Source organism: Aquila chrysaetos, chromosome 10, assembly GCF_900496995.4.
Source record: "Aquila chrysaetos chrysaetos chromosome 10, bAquChr1.4, whole genome shotgun sequence".
Lineage (NCBI taxonomy): Eukaryota > Metazoa > Chordata > Aves > Accipitriformes > Accipitridae > Aquila > Aquila chrysaetos.
Genome location: NC_044013.1, coordinates 144,072 through 168,978, shown reverse-complemented (window position 1 = coordinate 168,978; position 24,907 = coordinate 144,072). Strand labels below are relative to the sequence as shown.

Here is a 24,907-nt window from a genome sequence, read left to right as displayed (position 1 = left end):
CTTTAGATTGTTTTCAAGGTAATTGGAAGACATTTGTCATGTTGTCATTTCAGCTGTGTCTCTTGATCACTATTGTGTCTTTTAGCAAACCATGTCTAGGGGTAGCTATAAGGCAGCATAAAGCAGTAGGACTGATCATTTTGAGCATTAGAAGAAACTATTGGGAAGAAACACGTTATGTTTTTCAGTAAAGTAACATCTTTCTTTCCATCTTTCTGGCATCTTTAATTTAAATCGGAAGATTGCTTACACTTGCTCAGAAAACACTGATGGCAGAAACATTTATTGCAAATGTTTTATCCTTTGTCTGGTTATAAGGAATGAGAACCTCTTTAGGTGCTAAAATACTTTAAAAAAAAAAAAAAAAAAAGAGAGAGAGAAAAAGAAACATTCTGTTTAGGGAGGATTAGCAAGATTAGTGCTGGGAATTTGGGATAGCTGAGCTATAAAAATCTCCATTTCCATGAAGGGAATAGCAGCCAGCCTGTCCTGACTGTGTGCCAGAGAGCTAAGGGAAGAGGGTTCTGTGGCATCCTCAGAGCACAGGAGCCTTACAGCATACACGTGCAACAAGTTCAAATATGGTCGCATGCCCAGTGTGTGGTCAGGGAAACTGAGCCTAGTCTGTGTGACCCTGTTCTTGACAGCATGCTGACTCCGACATGATGGGTCTGTGTCTGTCTGACCACTTCTGTATTTATTTTGCAGATATCGTTCCCCCTGGCCCCCCTTGATTTCCTCCTTACTAGAGGGATATGGGTGTTTCCAGGATTACTGTGGGCATTAAAATATATTAGTAGAGTACAGAGATCTCCTTTTTTGTATGGCACACTTCTTTCAACTCAGTTTCTTCTGTTGATTATGAAGAATACCTTTGGGAAGCTGGCTTAGGGTGCAGGTGCTAGATGTGGTCGTAGTTGAAGTAATTTTCTTTTGTAGGAGAAATGTGATACTTCACGGTTTTCTTGATAAAATTCTGTGGGTTTGTGGGTTTGGGGGTTTTGTTTTTGGTTTTTTTTTCTTCTCTGCAAGTATTTGGTAACTTTGCAAGTTGTGGTAACTTTGTCAGTCTTTGATAAACTCCTCCTCTACAACAGGTAAATTTAGGACCTGTCCAAAAATATAGCAAGGGTTTCCAATACACTGCTGAGCTGGAGAAAGTAACTTCTGTTACTCCTGTCATGCTGATTGAGGAGCAGGTACACAAAGCTGGAGAATGCTCAGTTTTTCAGAGCTTGAATGTAGAGAGCTCATCTACTGTTTATGAGATCTCCCTCTTTTTGGCATCAGGAAACACTAGTCTCTTTCTAACATCTTTATTTTGTGAAAGAAGCAGGCTTCTGTCCTCCTGCTGCAATAGAAGGGCCAAAGCAACAGTGACTATTGAGGTGGGGGTTTTTTGTTTTTTAGAGGGGCTGCTGGATCCTTGGACCCCATGTGAAATTAGGCTTGGTATTAGATGCCTCAGTAATTGGACAAGGCACCTAGTTTTAGCCACTTCTCTGGCATGAAGGGTCAGTATCCTGCCCATGTAGCACTGTTCTGCTGACAAACTTTATCCTGCAGAATTGATGATTTGGGGATACAAGCCAGTTGCTGTAATTGTAAATTAGCCCCCTTCTGCCAGGAGAGGATATGGAAGCTTTTCACAATGGTCCTACCTGCTGGACCGTAGAGTGTGCTATCAAAATTGCTTCACTGCCCCTTTGTCTTGTCTTTCCTGTACCGCACTGCAGTAGGTGCTTCTCAGCCAGAGCTGAGGACTAGACCTACAGTCTAAAGTCAGGTTTTAGCCTAGAATTAGACTTTTATTGTCTCTAATAACACTGGGCAATCAATTGCCTTTTCACATGTGTTCTTTGTCCAGGACAGGCATCAGAGCTACAGGAATAGTCCTGTGAGAGAGAATTAGTGGAGTTTCCCATGGGGAAGCACCTGTGAGCGAGTAAGCAGTTATGTTACCTCTTTAGTGCAAACCCTGTGGTTCTTGTATAAAAGACTCAAAACCCGATTCTGGCTTTGTTTACACTAGTGTAAACTGCTGTCTCCTGGTGCTGGAGTATGTCACAAGCTGCAGTTTTGGCCCTGCTGTTTCTCAGGTTGATGAGAAGCTTGTGTTTGGCTGCTGCTCGTGTGGGGTCAGTTTCATCATTTAAAATTCAACAGGCCCGCAATGTGTTCCAAAAATCCACTACTCCTCACTTTGCCAAGCAGTAAAATAAGAATTTATGAAGCAAACAGGCACGAGAAGTAAACAAGCTCAAGATTTTTGTAACCTAAATTATTATACAGGAGAGTGATCTGAACTACTATTGTATTGTTTGGGGTGTTGGGGTTGGTAGTAACTGCAGACTGCAATGTCCATACAATGTCCTGCATGCTTGATAAAGTACAGAATTGATTTTAAATATAGGAAGTTCTTGACGATGTGACATTTTATTTCAGATCACGTGTTTAGAAAACAATTATACAGGTTATAAATATAACAGATTTTAAATCTACTTCCCAGTGGCCATATGTGTGGTGCAGTTGTTGCAGGGTGTTGGGTGGTGGTTTGGGGGAGTGGGGGGGGTGGGGTGGTTTTTTTAGCGTAACACAATAAAGGGAGTTTTCAGTTGAGCAGCCATCTCCTTCTGCAGAGGAAGCTTGCAGGATGATGTTTACACTTGTTTTAGTCATCAGAGGTGAAGTGCACAATAATGGTAAGCCTATGTTTCTACAATTGGAGGATATTTCTCATAAAGAAGGAAGTCTCCAAGGTCAACAGCTACAATACCCGGAGAAGTTACATCACAAACCCACATCTGCACAAGACTGCTCTCTTCCCTGCCCCCACCACCCTTGTCTTTTTGTGCACGCACTCCCTCTCTCTCTCTCTCAGCTTAAGTGTTGCTCATGTCACTTGCAAGAATACCATGGATTTGATTTGGTCTTCCATTTACAGTGTTATTTAGCTGTTAAAAAAAACAAAAACAAACAAAAAACCCACCCCCACTCCCCAACCCAGAAAAACTCTAAATAATTGAAAAAGTCTCACTATAGTCTTCTAATATCCTGTACATTCCCAAACTCAGTTTGTCTAGCTACTGTTTTTGCAATGAGAATTACACTGTATTATGATGATGGCAGCAGCAACACTTCCCAGATCTAGTCCGAGCTTGTGCATTTCTTAGTTATCTGCTGTCATGTGATAGTAGTGGGCATGGCAGCTCATGCCTCTGTGTTGAGCTGTATGTATGTGAAGAAAGCTTTTGACTGTTTTAGCAAAATTTGCATGAGGGAAAAGAGAGAAGGCTAGTTCTCCATAATTCCAGGTCACTTTGTATCTCCACTTACTATGCAAATTAGTGTTACTGGTACACGTAACACCCCTGATACAATACAGTTCTCTCAGTTTGGGGTTTTTCTTTTTCGTGTTTCTATACATGAAATTTCAGTGCAACAGCTATTTTATAATCCTTTTTGAAGCAGTATTTTTCACCAGTGTTTGCTTGGTTTAGCTTTAACAAATGGCTGTTAATCTAAATTCAGCTTGTTTTATAATGGCAAGAATGAGGACACTCCTTAGAAGCCTACCCGTAAATTTTATTTGTTTTCCAACCTCCTGATGAGGTTTGTTCTTATTCCATCAACAGGATAGCAAAGCGAGAGGGTGCTCTACATAATCCTCATTGCTGTAGACCTTATTCTATTTACACCCAAAACTCTGACTCAGTACTGCTGAAGTCACCTGAGTCTTTCCCTGGCTTCAGGTTATTCTGAATCAGTCTATAAACCTAAAAGTCAAAGCTGCTTCTAACAAAGAAAACAGAACCTTTTTCCTTCAGTTCCTAACAGAACTTGTGTTGTGGTTTAAGCTGTGTTGTTCATGTCTAACCATGTTCACTGGTGATCATTCCAAGCATCATATATTAGAGTGAAATTACCTAGTATTCAATATTTCCTTGATTGCTTTTGGTTTGCCAACAATTATTGCATTTAAAAGGGTGGTGGCGTTCTGCCATCCCTGTTCCCTCACTCTACCATTGGTTATGGTAGCTATGAAGAGGTGTAAACGTCATCCAGGTAGCTGGGTAACCCTGAGTATTTAAGGAGGTCAGAATAAAGACTGATCTTCTTTTGGTGTGGACAGGTATGAGACAGGTTGGACTGCACTAGTGAAAGAAGGATTTGTAAAGCTGAGGACATGTGTTTTGGAAGCTGTGCTAGATGTATTGGTTATAAGTTGCTCATCCTTGCCTTGCTCAGCATCGTGGCCAACATTTTACTTTATTTTCCCAATGGTGAAACAAGATTTGCTTCAGAGCATCACCTCGGCAAATATGTGGAGTGCCTTCATGGCATTCTAGGTGGAGGCTTTTTGGTAAGTAATGAGCTAGTAGTTTCTCTCAAGTTTATTTTGGAGCTACTTGGTATTACTGTTTCTTTACCAGTTACACTAATTTATTGATCAAATACCTTGTCAGCAGGAATCTCTGGAGTTGTATCAAAAGAAATTAGCTATATTACCCCATAGGTATTATGAGTTACTATTGTTTATCTTATATGCAACATTATGTCACTTTAAAGCTGAGAAAATCATAGGGTCTAGGTTGCAGAATCCAAATGCAAAACTGGAACCAAGCCTCTCAGTGGGTCACGGTTTGTGTTAAGGGTTAAATCTTACTTTTTTGTTATATTATTGAACTATTCTCCTTTTAAATGTCCCTAGATAACCAGCATTTAGTTGCAATTCCTTAATTTCTATTATCTGAGATGTTGACAGTTATTTCTCTGCCTTAGCTCTTTATTCAGAGGAATCAATTGGTAGTTATCAAAGCTTTGATTCAAGTAACAGCAAAAGATGAAGAATCGAGTATGTTCATTATAGGACATAGTTAATTTGAAGCTATTATTTTCTACCTTTTCAATGTTGTGGACCACATTGTACCATAGTTAAGTTCCCTGACTCCAGGCTTCCTTTTTCATTTGCTTTTAAAGTCCTCTTAGAAATAGGCTACAGATCTCAAGGTGTCTGCAAATCACAGGTTGAAAAAGATTGCATGATAAGGCCCTCTGTCTTGTGAGAGGTTCTTACAGCTGTGTTACAGCCGCATTGGAACCTAGACTGGGATTTGCAAAGACTGGGCTCTACACACAGAATAATACAGGTGAAATCAATGGAACTGTTCCTGGAAACACACCTGTACAATCTCTTCTGGACCTGCAGCATTGGGGCTCAGCGATAGGTTTGAGTAAGGGCTGACAAGTATGTGACTGTTCAACTGGATAGATTTTTAGTGTCTTGTTAAATCTGTGCAGTTTGCAGACAACGCTTTGCTCTTTCTTTATGGTTTTCTAGGGTAACCCTGGGTGTAGAGTCTTTATAAGTGCAAACTATTATTAAGTCCTGTTAGGGAGGATACTCTGTTTATCAACTCTGCTCCTTCTTGATTTTATGCTAGGAGCTCTGGAGTATGGATGATTTCTGTTTCTTACAGATAGTTTCTGCTTTGTTACTTTGCATTTCTGTCACTGGAAACTGGTTGTGAAAACCTAGAAAAAGCTAGATGTCTGTAATGAGATGTTTGCCTGAATTGGGCAAAATATTCCTAGACTTTCTGGTCAGACTGGTTTGTCACACAGGCAGTGATGACTCCTCTTCAGTAACTAGTATTGTTGGTAGTAGTTGTTTTTTTAACAAATAATTATGAGAGGTTTATCTTGTCTTGATCTGGTAGAAAGTTAATGCTTTCTTTCTTTTTTTTTTTTTTTTTTTTTTTTTACAAAGCATTTTATTTGCAGGATACAGCCTTTAATATGAACAAAAACTTTTAAAGTTGAAGTACTTTAAATTGCAGCAATACCACAGCAGGCTCTTTATTGATGGGCTCTTTACGCACTTAAGAGCTGTGTATACACAAAGTGGAAATAGAAATATACCCATCCTGGTGTTGGTGCTACTGATATCAGTAGTGAGATGCCTACTGTGTTAAACAGAAGTAAAACTGAATAATCTATACAGGCTGCCCCCCACTCCTCTGCCAAGAAGCAATATAAAGGAATGCAATTTGAGGACTGTGTTTTATCAGCCCTGTCTGTACAACAAAATAGAACAGTGGTTTTTTTGTTCCATACCTAGGTGCTCATTCCAGCTGCAGTATTCATTGGACTTCACAATGATGACTGTTGCGGGTGCTTTGGCCATGAGGACTGTGGGAAAAGCTGTGCGGTAAGTGAGCCTTTACACTCCAGTCCCAGATAATCCCAAAGACAAGGTGATGGCTATGTTCAAAGTTCATGTCTGTGTTTGCTGTGCAGATGCTGTCCTCAGTTCTGGCAGCCTTTGTTGGGATCCTTGGTTCTGGATACTGTATAATCATTTCAGCACTGGGCTTGTCTCACGGACCATATTGTTTTACTCACCTAGAGAGAAACTGGATCTATCCTTTCAGTGAATCCTCTGGAGGGTAAGTTGTCTGTTCATGAGGGTGTTATATCTTCCCCCATGTACACATGGGCTTTATTCCAGTACATTTCAGCAATATCCAGTAACCATATACCAAGATCCATTCTTAAGTTTATGCTTCTCACTCACTAAGAACTAAACAGAAGTCATCAGTTACCCACGCTGGTATAGTTTAAAATCAAAGCAATATAAATCCTCCATCCTACAAAAAGGGATCTGAAGATATATGTGTGTGTATATATATATATATATAAGTAATAATATCTATATACCATATACTGTTCATGTCCATGAACATGTCTAACATAAAGTTTTAGGCCTTTGAGGGATTTACAAACCATGAATAGCAGTTGTTATGAAATTTGTCTTATCATTTGTGTAAGAACGTCTTTTGTGATGCTTGCTTCTGAAGTTGCTTTGTGTCAGTGTAAACTGGCATAATACCTTCATTAGTGACAATGGCATAGAACCTTTGTAAATGAAACTAGAAAAGGTTTGTAAGAATCTTTGTATGCTGCAGGGTGGGGAGGGCCAGAAGCTCTTAATTATCCCTAATTAGGGTTCTCCAGCAAACCAAGCCTATGTAGCTGAGTTGTATGCTATTCCCCATTAATCCCCACAAATCCTGTAGTTTGGAAGGGGATTTGGTTTGGGTCATGACATGCTTTTACAGTGTCTGTATGGTCGGCAACCTCGAGTCTGTTTCTAGTAACAGTTTATGGCTGATGCCAGACTAGAGACAGTTTGAGTGCTAAGAAGCCACATAAAGCTCCTTTGCAGCAGAGTTTGAATTTTATATTTCAGTTGCACCTCTCCCAAGAGGGGGCATTCCTCCTCCCCCATTCCCTCAACTATGACTGAATATAGAATTAAGTCCTTGCTGAAGGCTCATCAGTGCTGATGTTCTGAAGATGTGGGTGTGGATTAATAGCTGGAATACTGCAGTACCCCTCTGAATTTATTCCATGTTTGGCTCTTCCAGGGTAGGCATGTGAGGGCCCCAAGACAGCAGCACAGGAGAGGAAGTTGCTTCAGATCAGTAATTGATGTCTTTAGAATAAAGGCCCAGACCTGAAAAGCTCTGTGGTTGTTTTGAGAAATAGCTTTGCTCTTTCAGCTTTCTTGCATTTGTGTCTCACTTTAGTCAGTAATAGAAGATTCTGCCTTTATAGCTTAGATTTTATTTTTTTTTTAAGAAATTAAGGCTTAACAAAAATGTATGGCTGATAGTTCAACACGTTCTTAAACAGAGCAAACTTTCCATGGAATAAACCATTGCATTTTCTATTCCCACTTAGAGTGATTATCTTTGCAGCTACAGACTAGATGCAATTTAGTTCTAGTGTATGGTAAGCATCCCACTCTGGCACAATGTTAGTATGTTTTTAATTGCTGTGTACAGGTACTTGTTTGAGTATAACAAGTGGTCTAAATGTCAAGAACCTCAAAACATCGTGCAGTGGAACATCACCCTCTTTTCCATCCTCCTTGTCTTGGGAGGAATAGAGTTCATTCTGTGCTTCATACAGATAATCAATGGCATTCTTGGAGGACTATGTGGGTTGTGCTGCAGTCATGAGGAGGTAAGCCATTTGTAGTTCTAACCATGCTTCTCAGATGAACATGAAACACTGTTGTTACTGATGCTACTGTGGGGTCTTGCTCAGAAGCTATTTTTTAAGTATTCTTCTACACTGAATTGTTGCTTAACTTTTTTTATAGCACTGTTGTGTTTAGCTTTTTCGTGTAGTATTTGACTACATGCTTTCAGCTGATTCCTCAGCTGTCACAGTGAAGTCAGTCTGCATAGGAGCTGGAAGGCTTTTCTTCCTCCATATGGCACATGTGGTCATCATCACTGTATAGGTGATATAACTGAAACACAGATCTCCTGGTGGTGGTGGTCTTTGCCAGAGCCTAAACCATTGTTGCATAGTGTGGTGCAGTTTTGTGGTAGGCTGCTTGTTCTAACTATATTGCTTTAGCCTTGTATTTTGCTCACAGCAGCTGATAGACTACTGAGAATATGCCGTATGTAATGAAAACTACAGCATCCTAGCCTTGCTTAGTAAAAGTAAGATAAGAGAAGGAATTAAATTGCACGTAGCTGACAAAACTTGCTGACAGATATGAAGGCTTTTCTGAAGGTGGGTTTTTTTGAGTGAGGAAGGGGAATTTCCTCCAAATTTCTCCAGAGTCTTGTTAAACAGTTTATGCGTGTTGTTAAAATCAGTATCATAGTGGTAGAGTTGGTATTGCAATGGCTTAAGATATGAACCAGATATGATTTATATCACACACACATTATGGCTAAGAATGTGTTTCATATTTTTAATTGACATAGTTTAATGTTGGGGCTCTTTCAAAGCTATTACTGTCTTCTCACTCCTGTCTTCCATGCTGTAACTGCAGTATAAAAGAGCCATGCTATGGTTGCCTAAATGTGATCAGGTGAATTTTAGCTCTTATAGGTGGATACAATATTAGCATTCTTCCCCTTAATATGTGTTTCTTTCTTTTTGTTTCCCCCACAGGCATACGTTTGCTAGAAACCTGACAATGCATTGACATTGGTGCACGTGTGTGGTGCATTGAGTATTCTGTGGTTCTTCGGTTTTGTTTTTTAATATTCTATGCATACTAAAATGCACATCGTTTGTTGTCAAAGTGTGCTGTTGCCATCAATTTAATTGACTTGGGGCCAGCCTTTGTTCTTGGAGTCATATGCAGATTTTCCACTAACCTGCCTGTATCTAAAAGGAAAATGTATCCTGAATTTCTTTGGTTCATTTCATCTTAGTACAGTCAACTGCCTGAGCACATGTCACTAAAGATGCTTTTTTTTTTTTTTTTCTTTTCTACTGACACAACAGCACTGTACTTTTTGCTGCTTTCCCAATAAAGTTGCACTTTCATTCTGATGTTGGAATGAACACAAACTCAATCTAGTCTGGCCTGGGTATAAATGAATACTCAGCTGGAGTAAAAACAAAGCAGCAGTAAAATGTAGATGATTGAGGACAGATACATGAACTTCACCTTTTCAGGATTTTTCTGAACTTCTCCTGTATTTCACAAATAAAGATTTGTATTATAAATACCCAGCAGGTGTCAGTGATTCTTTCCCTGCCCATGCTGAAACACTGCTTTCCTGGTCTCAGAGTAAAGGACAGTGGTGGCATAAGAACATGAATATAAAGCAGTCAGGTTATAACCTACTTTTGCTCTCCAGCAGACTCTGTCAGGGTGGGAACCGCTTCACTGTTTGGTGTAGATCATTTAGCTGAGCCAGGCAATTCTGCATCAACAAGGGTATGATAGTTCAATGACAGCTCTGTGACAGGTACAACTGCGTGCATGGAGTCTTAGTCCTGGGTCTGGGCTAGCAGTTCACTGCTGAAGGCCATTCCAAGGACCGGAGGGAGGTTCCTGCGCCATTGAGCCACAGCTCTGGGTCAATTCTGCTGCTTTCCCAAGGGGGCCTTTCCTCCTGACTGCTTATTCAAAAGTCTTGAGACAAAACCAAAATGCGGGTCTGGGTCCTGGTTTTTACCTCACTCAGCAGACCCCCAGGCATAGCAGTGTTCAGAAAATATAGTGTAAATTCAGGTCAGCAGTTATAGATTAATCTGAAATATTTGACTTCAGCAGTAAGCAGCCTGGAGGCAGTATTCTAAGATCCTGTGCAAGAACCTCTGAAGCATAGCTTGTAGCATATTACAGTGAATGTTTTATCACAAGGTAAAGTAAATCTGAATGATATGCTGCCAACAGCCTTGCTGGCAAGGTCAATATGCTACTGGCAATGGCATCTTTCAAGTGAAAAACAAAATATGACATGCCATTTATTTCAAAGAAATGAGGCTAATTACCATTATTGCTCAGTTTTGGAATCCAGCAGTGAAAGTTGTCTTTGAAAACAGGCGAGTTAGTTTCTGTTTATGGAGAAAAAGAATTTCCCATGGGTGCCAGTGTGTACTTAGTACTATTTGTAACTAGGAGTGTGGTCTTCAGAGGTAGCCAGAAACTTGAGGTGTATCTCAGGCTCTCCTCACAGCCAAGTCTGCCCAGTACGAAAACATATCTGAAAGAAATTAACTGTGAAAACAAAATTGCACATACACATCCACAGCAGCAAAAGAACCCACAGATGGGAAGAGTGTGTGTTTAGAATCTCAGGCTCTCTGCTTCTTGCAATAGCATTTATTCATACATAAATAAACAGTAGTAGTTGAGGGCAATCTTTAATACCATTTCTACTTGTGTTTACCCATGTCTTGCCCTGCTGTGGAAGGGAGGAGAATAAGCACGTGCACGTGTGTATACACACACACAAAATTCCTTGCGGCTGTGCAGTATGGTGTCTTTGTATGTGAAGAAGCACTGTTTGAAAAAGGATCTGCAATTTTAAATTAAGTGTGAAGCGAGAGAAGGAAAAGATAGTCTCGGTGGAATAGGGTAAAATTCCCATGCAACTTACAGATTTTTGCCTTTATGCTTGCATAATTGTTACTTGTCTTTCTGGTACACACAAATAATTAAAGAATTGAAACAATTTTAGAAATTCCAATGGACACAATGATTAGGCTAGAGTTTAGAATTAAAACTTTAGCTCAGATCCATGTAGCACTAATGCACAGCTTTACTACTCACTGTTTGTGTTGTCATTTAAAAAAAGGCCAGTTGAATTTCTTTGTTGCCTGATGCATAAGACAACGTTTTGGGAGTTCTATCAGTTACATCGTGGAGAAGCAGTTGTTTTAGGTTATATTCATTTCAGTTAGCAGAGATGTCACTCATCCAGAGTAAACATGGCTTTTCGGTAATGGGCTCGGCATCAGCTCATGGATATTGACAGCAACAGCAAAGCAGCTCTTGCAACACTTGGTAAGATATTTGAGAAACTGGTTGCCAGGTTTGCTTAATACTTAGTATAAAATTGTTACTTCCTGTTCTAGCAGTACAGTGTGCCAGCAAAAAAAACACACCTTGATTTGGTATTTGCAGAGCTCAGTTTAAATACAAAATAAGTCATGATGCAGACTGCTGTACTGCAGAATGAATGCTGTTTCAGTTGTCATTTTCCAAGTAAGTTTCTTCTAATCAGAACAGATTGCTATGGGAAGTAGCAGCAAATTTGATTATAAACTAAGCTGCTCACTAGTAATTTTGGCCTTTCCTTTTAGAAAAAAAGATTTCAGCTTATTACATGATCTCTGAGTTTTGTAATAAAAAAATCAGTCCTGAGGATGTGATGTGCCTGCTTTTAACTCAGCTGTTTTCTTTGATCTGTAAGGCACAGTGTTGATGATATGAGTCCTGTCCATGCCTGTGAGCCTGCAAAGGGAGGTTTGCCACTAATTTCGATTAGAGGGAGACTTGAAACAAGTGTCCATATTGATTAGGGAGTAAACCAGGAAATATGGGAAGATCCTCAGAGTAAAGCCTGAGGACTTCAAAATGAAACCTCCTAGAAAAAGGCGGGGAGAGGGAAACGGGAGAGTCACTGCAGAGAACGGGTAGAGAAATGGTGTAATTGCATGAGTACCACTATGCCCATTTCCTTGGGTGATCTCATTCAAAGGAATAGGAGGCAATTAGTTGCAACATGCAACCCAAACAGCTTTTATGAGATCATGAGAGAAGCCTCATGTGTGCAGAGCCTAAAACAGCTCATGAGGAAACAGAAGGAAAATATGCCATGACATCATTGCTTCTAAAATCAGTCTTCTTGCTTTTGATAGAGCCCTATTTTTTTTGTTCTCTGACTACAACTTTCCTATTGAGTAAACCCTAAGCTCATTCTTACTTTTCTGATGACTCACAGGGGCATAGAAGGAAGGCTTGTGTCGTGCTGTGAGCATTCAAACAGCTCGGGCTCTGTGTTACTGAGATGGATGTTTAGTTGCTTAGGGAATGATGACACATGAAAATAGGGAAACAGTCTGGCTTTGGCTTTGCACAGTGCAAAACGGCAGGCATTTCAAAAAACAGCCAGACCTTTTGTCCTGTACAAGAAGTCACGTGGACTTAGGTCAGATCTGTAGCTATGCATACTCAGCTGTAAGCACAGAATAAAACAACTGGAGAAATAGCAGGATTTAATTTGTCAAACAGCTGAGCTGCATAATGCTGCGGAAAAGAGTAATTAAGTAAAGTGTGACAATACGTCTGCCTGGCAGTTTCTAACCAGTGTTATTTGGGCTTCTGTACTCCCTGCAAGGTGGTCAAGACTCAGCTTGGTGTTTTTGTGAGGCTGCCCCAAGTTAGCAGCAAGTGTTGGTTCGCCCTTAGGGCAGTATCTGCCAAGCTCTGGTATTAATTCTCTGTAGAGTGAGGAAATGTGTGGCCTTCTGTACAGAGACTGGACATATTTATCATTTGACAGCCCCCTTCCCCATGTAAGGTAGAAAAAATTGTGCTACGCTGAGGCTGAGCAACCTGCCTCATGTTACAGAATATCTGCATCGTAATCCGTGTTCTCGGGAGGAGTGCATTTCTAAGCAGTCACTAGGAAATGAGATTTTTGAAGTTCCTTCCTGAGTCTGATTCTAGACAGATTTCATTTGGAAGATCACAAAGGAGGATCTTTTAGAAGGGAAACTGCTACTTAAAGACGTTGTGCTTAGAAAGGACAGTGAGTTTAGACAGCAATATTAATCTATTGTTCTGCTAACCATTAAGCACATTTCTATCTCTGGAATCATACCCCAGTCACCAGGTTTCTGTGAATATGAAATGACTGAATCAAGCTGAGGAGGTCAAAACGCTTTTCATATTTAAAACCTTGTAATCTTTTGTTAGCTTAGAAGAGCAAAACTTCTGTAGTTCTTGAGAGATGGCTTTAGAGACATGTGGAAGCTGTTTGAGCTGTCTGCTGATACCTCTTGCACTTTGGAGTATTGTTGTTAACATCCTATTATACTTCCCTAATGGGAAAGCTTCACATGCTGTCAGCTACCAGCTTCCCAACTACGTTTGGTATTTTGAAGGGATCTGTTTCTCAGGTGTGATGGTAAGTGTTGATTCTATGGATTTTTAATGAAATACATTCTACTGCAAATAACATTGGGTTACTGTGCAGCAATGTAATTGTGTTTTTAAAGACAATATGGATTACTTTGGCAAAAACACTGCAGGCAGAAAAACTTGATCAAGCTGAAAAAAATGTGAATATACTGAATGACATGCTATGTATATACTATTTAATTTCACTTAAGTGATTTTGCAGAGTTGATTTTTTTTTTTTTCTGCTCGCTTTTTGTTTATGTGTAATTTACATTTGTATTATGGAGGCAGGCTCTATGTTGATTTAATGCTCTCTGAAGGTTGAATTAGAGCTCTTTTACCAAATCAAAATGAAACAAAAACTAAAAAAGCTTCTCATAACTGTTCAGATGTTTTTAAAAGCTGTATGCAGTCCAGTATTTTGAGGACTGGATACACTTCACAATGCAGCAAGTGCCACTGTTGTTAGACTAAATACAGAAGACTGTCTCGCTGTGATTGGCATAGTAGGACTTTCTCCATTACACTTGTAATACGCTCATCTGCAGTAATAAACTAACGCGGAGTTGCCCACTGCTCATACTGTTTGCTATGTTCATAAAGAACTGTAGCCTCAGGGACAGAAAGCAGTTGCATAATGAAATGTATGCACACAATCAGTACTTAAAAAGGTCTCATCTGCACAGGTACGGTGTTTTTATGAAGGTGCTGAACTGGGAGACTTATTAAAACGTGAGGCATTATTTTGAAATTGTGTATTCTTCCTAAAGCAGAAGAAAAACCTTCTCTTTTCTAGCAGAGGAAAAAGCTATTAGGCAGCGAATTTGAACAGAAAAGGTTAGTTGAAAATTTTGGAAAAAGTTAACTGCAACAGTGACACTCATATTTTGAAGCATTTTTTGCCTTAGGATTATTACCAATTCATTAAAAATGTATATATTATTCTGTTACAAATAGGGCAGCAGCATGTGAGAGGGTAGTGCTGTGATTCAGAAACATTCCCTTTTCATATTTCCCATTTCAAACCAGTGCCTCCCTGAGCAGCAGTTTGTGATTCTGGAGTCCAAAACTTATTTATTGAAATGATTCTAGTACCAGGTTTAAATAATCCAAGAGTCTGAGGAAAACCATATAGATACTTGACAGAGAAAACAGACGAAAGTCCAGGTGAATTTAACAAAAAGCTTGTACTACTGACTTTTTCTAGCATAAGTATGTCGGTAAGGAAGGTGATACCCTGATCCGTGTACCTGTGCCAGCAAGAAGCCATTGAACTGATATGGCTGTGTCAATAAAATATCCTTCCCTTCATTGATACTGGTTCTTTTACTTGTGAGCTTGGTTTTATTCTTTCAGCTTCACTGGTATAGCTGTGTCCATGCTATAATGCTTTGCTGTGGTGGGACACATTGTACTCTTGTCTTTCAAGTATAAGAAACAAGTACAGTGACAGCCTAATAAAAACAGTCCAATTCCACGGTGCGCCTTGAGTAATTGTGCTTTCCTACTGAGCAGCTTTAAAATCTCAACAGACCGTAACAGATGCAGTCCCTACCTTCCATAGGCAAAGGAGACTTTGGCTTAGTATCTGCAGTCATTTCACTGACCTTATGATGTTCCTTTATAGATCCTTCTGTTGGCAGTGATTCTAATAACACTGGAGTGTAGCATGTTCTATCGGTGCTGTCAGAGTGAGAGCTGTAACAAAACCTACCGGGTGAGTCTGTGTTTTATTTTTGTGCATCTTTAGCATTTGTTTGGAGTGCCTTCCTGCTCTTGTGTTTCTAGCACATCCTTTTGCCCTCTCCACTGGTCTGTTTCTGCTTCCTTTCACAGAGAAGCATTCTAAGTCAGGTTGAGAGGTCACAGAAAGTGTAGCTCCTTCCTTCTGATGCATAAGCAGGATGAAAGAAAATTAAACAGGAAAAAAAAAAAACCCAAACCAAAAAAAAACCCACAAAAAAATCCTTGTAAAATAAAATAAGAATGTAGAAGACCTGAGAGTTTCAATGAAGTGCCCCAACTAAATAGCTTCATCCCTTTGCTTGTATTATTTGGAAGTTATTTTTTCCAGTAACGACTCAATATACACTATCTGGGATGCAAACGTGTTTAATGCGTGGTTGTGTTCCTCTAGCATTTTGGGAAACAATTTTGAAAAAATGCAAGTTTAAAAAAAAATAATCCCCAAACAATATTTAACTGAGAGTTGTGAAACTGTCTTAAACTCTGTCTTAATCTTTATTTTGTATGTGTATGCTTACTATCCTTTACCTGGTATTTTTCTTTCTGAATTTTGAAGATTGGGACAATCAAATGTGAAATTCAATCGCAAGGAAGTAGCTAGGCATGCTGAATGACTGCATTTGGTGTGGACACTGTCCTCACACAGTAATATTTTTCTCTCTTTACTTCAGAGTTTTATTTCAATTGTGTTAGCCCTGCTTGGAGTTGCTTTCTCTGGATACAGTTGCATCATTTTTACCTTGGGGCTGATCCAAGGCCCCTTCTGCAATTCATCAGGTGGATGGGATTATATCTTCAAAGACACTGCTGGAGGGTAAGAAACATCAGTGTAATTCTTCTGGAAGAACCTGTTCATCAAAACAAAAGTCAAACAAATTCTCTCAGAGTTTTACACAAAATGGCACAGTCTCTTGAACACAAGACCTATATTGGCGAGTGAGGTTTTTCAGCTTCTTGAATGAGCACCAGAATCCTCAAAGAGAGGTATTTGCCACTTAGTAAGGAAAGAGTAAATGTAAGAATGTTTGTACTGACCAGACCTGGAAGTCCATCTAGCTAAGTGTCCTTTCTTTATCTGGTGGTGGTCACAATCACATGTAGTAAAGAATATAAGGTTAGAGTGAGCGTAGATGGATACTTTCTCAGAATATTCTCTCGAATTCCTCAAGTTTTTGGTTCAAAGATTATAGATGGCTTTTTTCTATTTAATAACTCAGTAGGTTTCTCTTTAACCCCTAAAGCTCAATGAAGTCTGGTTTGATCACTGGTAGTTTTTGCATACCGCTGCTGTATCTCGTAACACACCTAAGTGAGGTAGACAAAGTGTTGTCCACGCCCCAGCCTCATAGAGGCATGAAAGGTTTGATTCAGATCTGTAACCTGAGGCTGCTTTTGCAAGATTTTACATTCTCCCTTTAAAAGTTTTATGACTTGAATATTGCAAGTCATATAATGCCACGCTCTTCCAGCTGCATTTGAATGCACTGAGGATTAAATTTGTTGGAGGATCAAAAACAACTTCCTTCAGCATCCAACAGGAATAGTTCCTAAACTATGGCCTTCTCTGACTTAAGTCAGCTTTATTTTAAAACACTGAAGTGCATCCTGCAATCTCTGCTACGTATCACCAGCATTACTATCCCATTTGGAAATGCAAACATGAGAGTTTGAGTTCAACGTAAAGGGCCAGATGCTGAATAATGCACTCCAGATTTGGCTCAAAGCATTTCAGTTATGAATGTTTAGGAAAAAAGCAACTGACACTGAGCAAGTGAGTCTAACAAAGGTTCTTGCAATTAACCTCCAGGCTATAGCATGTCTCACAGTTAAAAGGGCACATGTCAGTTGTGCACATTATGATTCTTAAGGAGGGAAAGCGTGGCTCTTGAACAACTGGAAACTGCATGTGGTGACACTTAACCTCAGCTCTGCCATTTAGGCTGCATGCAGTGGTTAGAATGATGGCGATGGGGTGTTCCTGCTCTCTGCACGGTGCTGATGTCAGCTGGACTTAACCGAAAGCTGAAATTAAATCAATAAAAGGAAAATTCCCATTTTAAACTTGGCTTCTGCCACTTGAAAAAATGGCCATGTCTTTCTAACACTTAGGTGTCTAACAGGGAAACTGATGAAGCAGAGGTATTTGAGGAGCCTAAGCTTTTTCACTCAGCTGAGTTTGACAAACCTATGCAGGAGTTATGCTGGTGGAATGAAAGACTAGAATCTGGTTCCTAAACTTGAAGCATATAAAGGCCAGTATGGTTTTTCTATATATATTATAGGTAAAATAATGTGTATTTAAATTGGGTTGCACCCACCACATTTAATTTACTTCAAATGGCTGTTTCTTTAATAGGTACCTCACAGATTACCCTGCTTGGTCTCGGTGCACAGAACCTGCTAACATAGTAGAGTGGAACATCATTTTACTCTCTATTCTGATAGCTCTTAGTGGACTGCAGTTGATCATCTGTTTTCTCAAAGTGGCTGCTGAGTTGAAACGGACACTCTGTGGGACCTATTCTGTTTTTGTCCAGGTAACAAAATATCTGAGTTAATTTCACCAGCATCTCCAAGTCAGTTTAGCTTCAGCGATTTGTCTCAGTTGAGGACCTACCCTTTTGGTTTATGCATTCTCTATGCTACTGCATTTTTATTACCAGAGGATATGTACCAATAATAAATCTATTGTGTTTGATTCATCCACTGATTCCTTGTGGAATATAGGGATTGGTGACTGCTTACTCTGACCTTTAAGGCTAGGATTGAAAAGGAAAAAATGTGGCTGGGAATTCGGCACCAATGCTGAATCCATTACTCCTATGTCAGCAGAGGTTTCTGAGCACCTTTCTTCTAGCATTCAATTTAAAGTTGTTCTTATCAATGTGTGGGTTTCACAGCAAACAGAAAAAGATGCAACAGGTAATATGTAGCAGTTGTGATCTAGGCATCAGTTTTTACTATGTTTTCAGTAGGTTATTGAAACAATAACTGAGGGCTCTGCTTCAGGCAGAAGAATGAGTTGGAACCCCAGAGCTCAAGTGACTGATGCTGCTCAGCTGCACACTGGTGTGAAGTGGTGTGGTTTAATGTGGCATTCAGTTTCCCCAGCTTTGGAGGTAGGATGAAATTAGACATGCTTACCTCTCCCTGTCCATCTGCACCGGGATCAAGGAGCCCTCAGGGTTTTTATGTAGCCAACAACCTCAGTGATGACAGCATGTTCAGGAAAGATTTCTAATTAGGAAAAGCAGCAGCCCCCAAAAGCAGGCATGCACACCGCCAGACAGTAGGGTTAGTTCTGTCGTGTAAGTGGGAGACAAGGGCAGAGCAGGTAGGACGGCAGTGCCGCTGCAGCATGAGGGCTCCTGCCCAGTGCTGGTGGGCCAGCGCAGGGGAACTGCAGGTGCCATGGAGGGCCTTGGGCAAGCAGGCAAGGAAGCGCTTCTTGGAGGAATTTACTGTAACAGCAACCTACAAAAAGGTCAAGGCCTGAGGCGATTTCTCTCAAAACATTCTGCTTGCCAGTGAGCGAGCCACCTCAGCCTAGGAGCCAGCCCAGCTTCCAGCGAAGTCCAAAGCAATTCTGTTGGCTTGTCCCTGGGCACAGAGTAGGGTCACCTCAGGAGCACGGGGTGTATGTCGGGTTTAGGTTGGATGTGGACATTGAAGAGTCAAGCAACTGCTATATTAACTTGAGTTGAAAAAAAGAGGGTAACTATTTCCTTCCTTTTTTATTTGCAGGCTGGGATTCTCTAAAAATGGCATGGAAATCTTCACTGCTTCTCCCCTACCCCCCAGAAAAAGAGAGAAATGGCTTCTCCAACATTTACAATGGTAGATTTGGGTGCTGCAAAAACAAACGAAACCCTTGTCTTAAATCTTTGTCTCTCAAGCCTCTCTATTTTGGATGAAGTTATCTGAAATGTTTGACATCTACATTTTTCTAGTTGTTTTCTAACCTGTCCGGTTGTCCCTGGCAGTGACTCTTCATTTTTTTACCCTCCAGCTTGTTCTGACAATAGGGAGGTTTGAATACCGTGGAACTGCTTTTGTATTGAAATCACCGTTTTTGAATGAACTGCTGTAAAACTGCTGTAGAACTGCTTTTATACTCCCCTCTCTTTGTTTAGAGCATAGAAATATTTGTTGTTCCGAAAGGGCCTGATTCAAAGCCCAGTATGTCAGGAGGGGTTGTTCCCTTGAGAATTAGTGCGCTGGATGAAGCCGTGATTTCTAAATGAATAAATTTTAGTTACAGACAGACCATGATGGTCACAAAAAGCAGCAGCCTATCCTGCTCATTCTGTCTTGGAAGTTTTTAACTGCACAAAGCAATTACTGAAAAAAGGCTATCGAGTCTTCCTTCGGTAAGGCTTTTAGAAAGGCATCCATGCCTGATTGAAAGATTAGATACACAACTCTGAAGTCAGCCATGCTAATTAGTACATGTTAATAGCTGCACTGAGTTTCTTCTTATTTTGTACTCAGAGGCAAACTGTTGGGGTTTTTTTTGATCAAGCATTATATGACTTGAGGGAATATATGAGGCAACCTTGTGAGCACCCAGTGCTAGCTTATTAATACTCTTCTGAATATCCTGACTGGAAGACTAATGTTCTTGACAATAATAATCAGACAAAAAAGAATAACCTGTTTTAAATTAGCAGCTAAAAAGTCTTTGTAATTTCTCAAGGTATTATTATTTCATTCCCAGTGGAAATTCAGGGATTCACAATATAGTGGACATACGGCTCATTTGCAGCTGCATGGGCAACATTTGGCTGTATTCAGCACTGGTTTTGAGAGAATGAGCACCCAGAGGAAAGCTAAATATGTACTTCAGACTTGAGGTAATGCAGGTATCTCTATTACATCAGAACTAGTGGGATTCAGCTATATCAACATCTAATATTAAACACAGTTACAACTGCCAACTGTACAGTAAGTGGCAGCTGTGGGTGAGATATTTAGAAAAAAATAGAGTGTATCAGTCATTTAATTCTGTTTCAAGACAATATTGAGATTTTGCCTTAATATTCCTTTAGCAGATTGTTTTGAAAAGCTGGTTTCTTCCTGTAGGATTTGAAGAATGCATCTAAAGTTTTAATTGCTTAGTTTCTATTAAGTTGCAGGAAGTAATAAAGAAATTAATGATGTTTAAGAATGGGGCTAGTCTTTTGGGAGATGGTTCAAGGTGGCATGGATGTTCAAAGATGCATGAAAAAAAGGCATGATTATGAAATGGGGACTGTTTGCAGCTGGACACTTGTTTTTCCCTAGGCTTAAATATAAATCATATTGTATATCTACATAAATGATAATCCCACATTCTTATGGATTTGTGGATATTGTTTGCAGACAGAAGAAAGAAAACTGACCAATCCACCTGTACTCCTACCAAACATCTTACAGAATCTTGGTGATTTCATGCACGCAAACCATGGAGCTGTTTATTTTGAAAATGTTAGAAACATTTGAAAAAAAGGTTTTATTATCTGGATGAAAAATACTATGTGTGGGGTAGACATTCAAAGCAAAAAACCCCTAGAAATGCTAAACATTCCTAAAGTGAATGGTGCCATTTCACTGAGGAAAGCAAACAAACAGGGTATTCTATTTAGACTCCAGCTCAGCCATGGGGAAAATACAGGCTTATCTTTAGGCAAACAGGGTCTATTGAGATAGATTTTGCTATGCTGGATGAGAGCAATGAAATACCTTAAAATTACACCTGTAAACTCTTAACCCTTTATCTTGGTCCTATATGTGTCCTTTCTACTTTTCAATAACTTCTGTCTCTGATCATGGCAAGTCTTGAGCTTGGCAGACAGGAGACACAAAGAACAGTATCAATTTTGACATCTTTTTTCCAAAATAGTATTATTAGTGGCTGTACCTAACAACTGGCAAGGCTTGGCTGTCTTTAATTCATCCTTTTTTTTTGTGATTGCATCTTGTCAATTTACATTTCTGCTCTACCACAGGCTGGTATCTCCTATTTTAGTGGCTTAAATCAAAGAAAGAGATGTGTAAGGCATTCTTGTTGGACATATTGATTCTGCAACCCTCTTTATCCATAATCCAGATATTGGCATCTCCATTGCCATAGCCAGACTCAACTGTCACTTGATGGCTCAGCTTCTAAATGTGCAGTTTATTAATTTGAAATTGGCAGTGAGAATACTAAAGGCTAACAGTGGGTTGCATTTACAAATTTAACAACTTGTTTCACACGGGGATTTTGGATGTAAGGCAAGTTAAACTCGATCTAGTCAATTTATGTCCCGATTCAATCTGAAAGATGGTGTCTCTAACAAGGTGCTATGAACTGTGCCTGGTAGCAAAACCAAGATTCCTGTAAGGAATATTAACTGCCTTGAAATCTAGACATAACTCTGATGGTGCTGTTTGGGGCAATGTGACCATCTGGCTCTCCAGCTGCAGAATGCAGACCTCACCCTGACACCAGCAGAGAGAAGTGGGCCACAGAGCCAGGACAAAGCTCACACCATGCTGGCATATGAGAAACCCTTTCTTGAAAAAATGTTCCTGAACCTGAGGCGCATGTGCTGCCTGGCGAAATCCACACATAAAATACCCCAGACACACCTGAAGAAAGATGCAGATTTGGGTTCATAAACTTCTGTAAGCGAGGAGTTAATGCTGAAAGCTAGAATTAAGAGTTCCAGCATTATCTGTTCCTCACAGCCAATGCATTTTGCCAGAGTAATATGATGCTGTGTCTGGAACAGGAATGTCATTCATTTAAAACGCTTCGAATGGAAATAGCTGTAGAGACTCAGTTTTGACCACTAATAATTGTGGGCAGAGATTTATAGTAAAATACTGTGGAGCCCATCCACTTTTGCATTTTGGGGCATATTATTCCTCGTGTAGGTAAAAGTGAGTCTCACTGAAGTGCAATTTCCCGATTGCTAATTCTTCACATGTTGGATGGAGGTTTTTTCCACATTGAAAAAGAATAGGGTGGCAGAGGACAAATGAAGCTCCTCAGAACTTTAAAGGGTGTTTACCTGCAGAGGTTTGCAGCAGGTCAGAAGAGCAGCATGGGCAGCAGACTATAAACACATCATTCAGGTTAGGGATTTATGAAATTGTGGGGTTTCAATTCAATCTCACTGGGACCTCTTGTTGAGACTTTTTTTGTCAGAATATTCCATTTTGGGTTGTTTTTTTTCTCAAGGAAAATTTTTGAAGTAAAAGATTAGCTTTGTATTTTCAATGCAGTTTTGAGGGCTTTCAGAACAGTCATAGCATTTCAGCATCCTCAGTATGAGAAATGAGGTATTGTGGTTTAAAACAATAAGGGGTTATTCATGACACCAAACTGCAGACTCATAATTTAACCAATTAAATTAGGTGCTCAGTCTTTTTAAGCCCTATGAGAGTCTACGAGAGGAGAGAGGTTCCCACTCTTTAAGTACCCTCTGAAGATAATAATACAGGCTCGGGAAGCTCAGTCACCTATGTCAGTTTTTTTAGTTCCTTAAGAGAAAGATAATAGGAATGTGCTCAAGCACACAAATATCTTAAAGTTTGGATGAGGTGGGATTAAAAGTGATAATGGAAATATCTTGCCTGTCAAAAGTTTTTGGTTTATCTTTAAGTAAAAACAACATGCAGTACTTTTGCAAGTCAAGAAAGAATAATTTAGAGGAGTCAAGGGACTAAGGCAAAGAAATGCTCATGTTTTTACCCCCAAATAAATGTGGAGATTTCAAGGATACTGCGTGTGTGGTTTTTTCTCTTCCTCAGTCTGATGGAAATTTGAACAAAAATAAGCCAAATAGCCCACATATACATGAACAACTCTGTTAGCTGAGTATTAAGGAATGACTTTGAATTTAAGTAGTATAAGAGAAGATAAACAGTTTCTCATTTTTACCTCAGTTAATTTACAGATGGGGCATATGCAACCTGTACAAGCTGATCTTTCCGCTGAACCACCAACCTTCATCCATGATAAAGAAAAAAAATCCCTACAGAAATCATTTTGAGCATGTGACACCAACCTGGGAAATTCCAGAATTTCATCATAGATTAAGTCAGATTTCGAAAACTTGGCTTTGGCCACAGTCATTTAGGCAGAAGCAGAATCCTCCATTTAATGCAGATGTGTAGAAGCTTCCAAAAGGTGAGATTATGAACTTCAATATTCTGATAGTGCCTGAAATTTTTTGTATGAATAGTGATTAAAATTGGTAATTTATCTGTATACCACAGTCCTGGTAAATAAACGTTTAGATTTGTATGTCATTAAAGGAAACCTGGTGTACTTTAGTTGCGTTCTGAATCTTAGTCTTCTATGCAAAATAATCATAATTTTTCTGACCATTAAGAAAATAGCTTCAAAGAAGATTGTGGTTATTACAAATATTTTTAAGTTGCCATATAATGAAAAATGTAATTTATAATGAGTGTGACTATGTCAGTGCTCAGAGTGCAGAAGAGATTTTTCAAGAATTCCCAAGTGACTGAAGATACATATTTTTTAACAGAAGTCTTTACAATTTCCAAGTTTACAGGTGGCTTTGTATATCTAAAGCTTCGTACACAATCATGATGTAATGGAGGTATGCTTGAAAAGAAATGCAATTGCAAACTTTAGTTAGGTGTTTTTTAAACATCCCATGTTTAAGGTCCAATTTTGTTCTTATTTTTCAATGAGACTAACAGATACAAAATGTTTACAGAACTTGAATAAAGCAAAAGTATAGCCTTCTGCACTGGGTAGTACATTTAGATAATGGCAACAGTTAAGATTACCTGGAGCTTTATACATCTATTATGCTTTTAATCATTGAAGAATGTGGCTTATCCTGTCTGGTGATAGACTAGGAGGAAGATAACCTAAATAGTTCATTTTGTGGAATTTCTGAGCCTCATTTCCTTTGGGCAATACTGAAACTGCTTAGGAATGAGATGCAAACATCCCCTGCCTCCATCTGTGACCAGCTGGTCCTTTTCATGTCTAGCTATATATGCCACACTTTGTGCTAAAATTATATTTCCAAGGGGACTGTGGTGGGTTAGCAGAGCTTATCCATGCATACATCAGTGTGTAAGCTCTGCTCTGATACCAGTGACCTCAGTCCTCTCTTATCTGTCTGTGTTGCACCAGTTTAGTGATTGCTGTGCAGAGGGGAAGAAGCAGTGGTCTGTAGATTCAGAACGAGCAAGGGAAATAGGCAGCAGAAAGTCTGCACCTGCAGGGTCTGCCTTGTGTTCAGTTATGTCAGCGCAGGAGGAGATACACCAGGGAAAAATGGGTGTCATTTGGAGCTTTTCTCAGTGCACTTACAAAGGTGTGTTCTTGTACCACACGTCACAGAAATTATTTTCTCGGTAGTATACAAATTATAGAGAGAGTGATAGTGAAGAATGTAATCAAGCTTAAGTCTGTAAATCCATTTAAATCTACAGTGTTTTCAATTCAGCTACAAGATTTACAATCCAATAACAGTCTAAATGGTAATTTGCGTGATAGTAGGTTGGCAGAAATTGAAAAAATTTCTTTGAAGATTATCTGAACTGACGAGGTTACCAGAATCTTTTGTTTACTCTTGACACACAGAGACATTGTGCAACATTTTATTGTGTTCACCAAAACAAACAGGAGCCGGGAGGGGGGAGGTAAGAAGAGTGGGGGTGGAAGAGACAAGAACATATAAAGGGAAATTG

General features: G+C 39.6%; 2 protein-coding genes across 6 annotated transcripts in view; both read left to right on the top strand.

Annotated features, from left to right (window-relative positions):
* The first annotated feature begins 4,119 nt into the window (after window positions 1-4,119).
* The window catches only part of LOC115347791 (transmembrane 4 L6 family member 1-like), a 20,992-nt gene continuing 204 nt past the window's right edge, over window positions 4,120-24,907 (top strand). The window contains exons 1-8 of one of the 3 annotated variants that reach the window (XM_030029487.2): window positions 4,120-4,363; window positions 6,122-6,211; window positions 6,301-6,449; window positions 7,851-8,031; window positions 15,084-15,173; window positions 15,874-16,016; window positions 17,559-17,739; window positions 18,947-19,039. In XM_030029487.2, the coding sequence (XP_029885347.1) occupies window positions 4,187-4,363; window positions 6,122-6,211; window positions 6,301-6,449; window positions 7,851-8,031; window positions 15,084-15,173; window positions 15,874-16,016; window positions 17,559-17,739; window positions 18,947-18,961 (1,026 nt within the window). In that variant the 5' untranslated portion in view covers window positions 4,120-4,186 and the 3' untranslated portion in view covers window positions 18,962-19,039. Of the gene's footprint in view, window positions 4,364-6,121; window positions 6,212-6,300; window positions 6,450-7,850; window positions 8,032-8,982; window positions 9,549-15,083; window positions 15,174-15,873; window positions 16,017-17,558; window positions 17,740-18,946; window positions 19,040-24,907 lie in introns of those variants that run through there. The other 2 variants (XM_030029489.1, XM_030029488.1) reach the window with 2 other exon arrangements.
* LOC115347784 (ceruloplasmin) overlaps window positions 18,948-24,907 on the top strand; it is a 25,729-nt gene continuing 19,769 nt past the window's right edge. The window contains exon 1 of one of the 3 annotated variants that reach the window (XM_030029468.2): window positions 18,948-19,039. In XM_030029468.2, coding sequence (XP_029885328.1) covers window positions 19,016-19,039 — 24 coding nt within the window. In that variant the 5' untranslated portion in view covers window positions 18,948-19,015. Of the gene's footprint in view, window positions 19,040-20,022; window positions 20,056-23,324; window positions 23,361-24,907 lie in introns of those variants that run through there. The other 2 variants (XM_041126605.1, XM_030029467.2) reach the window with 2 other exon arrangements.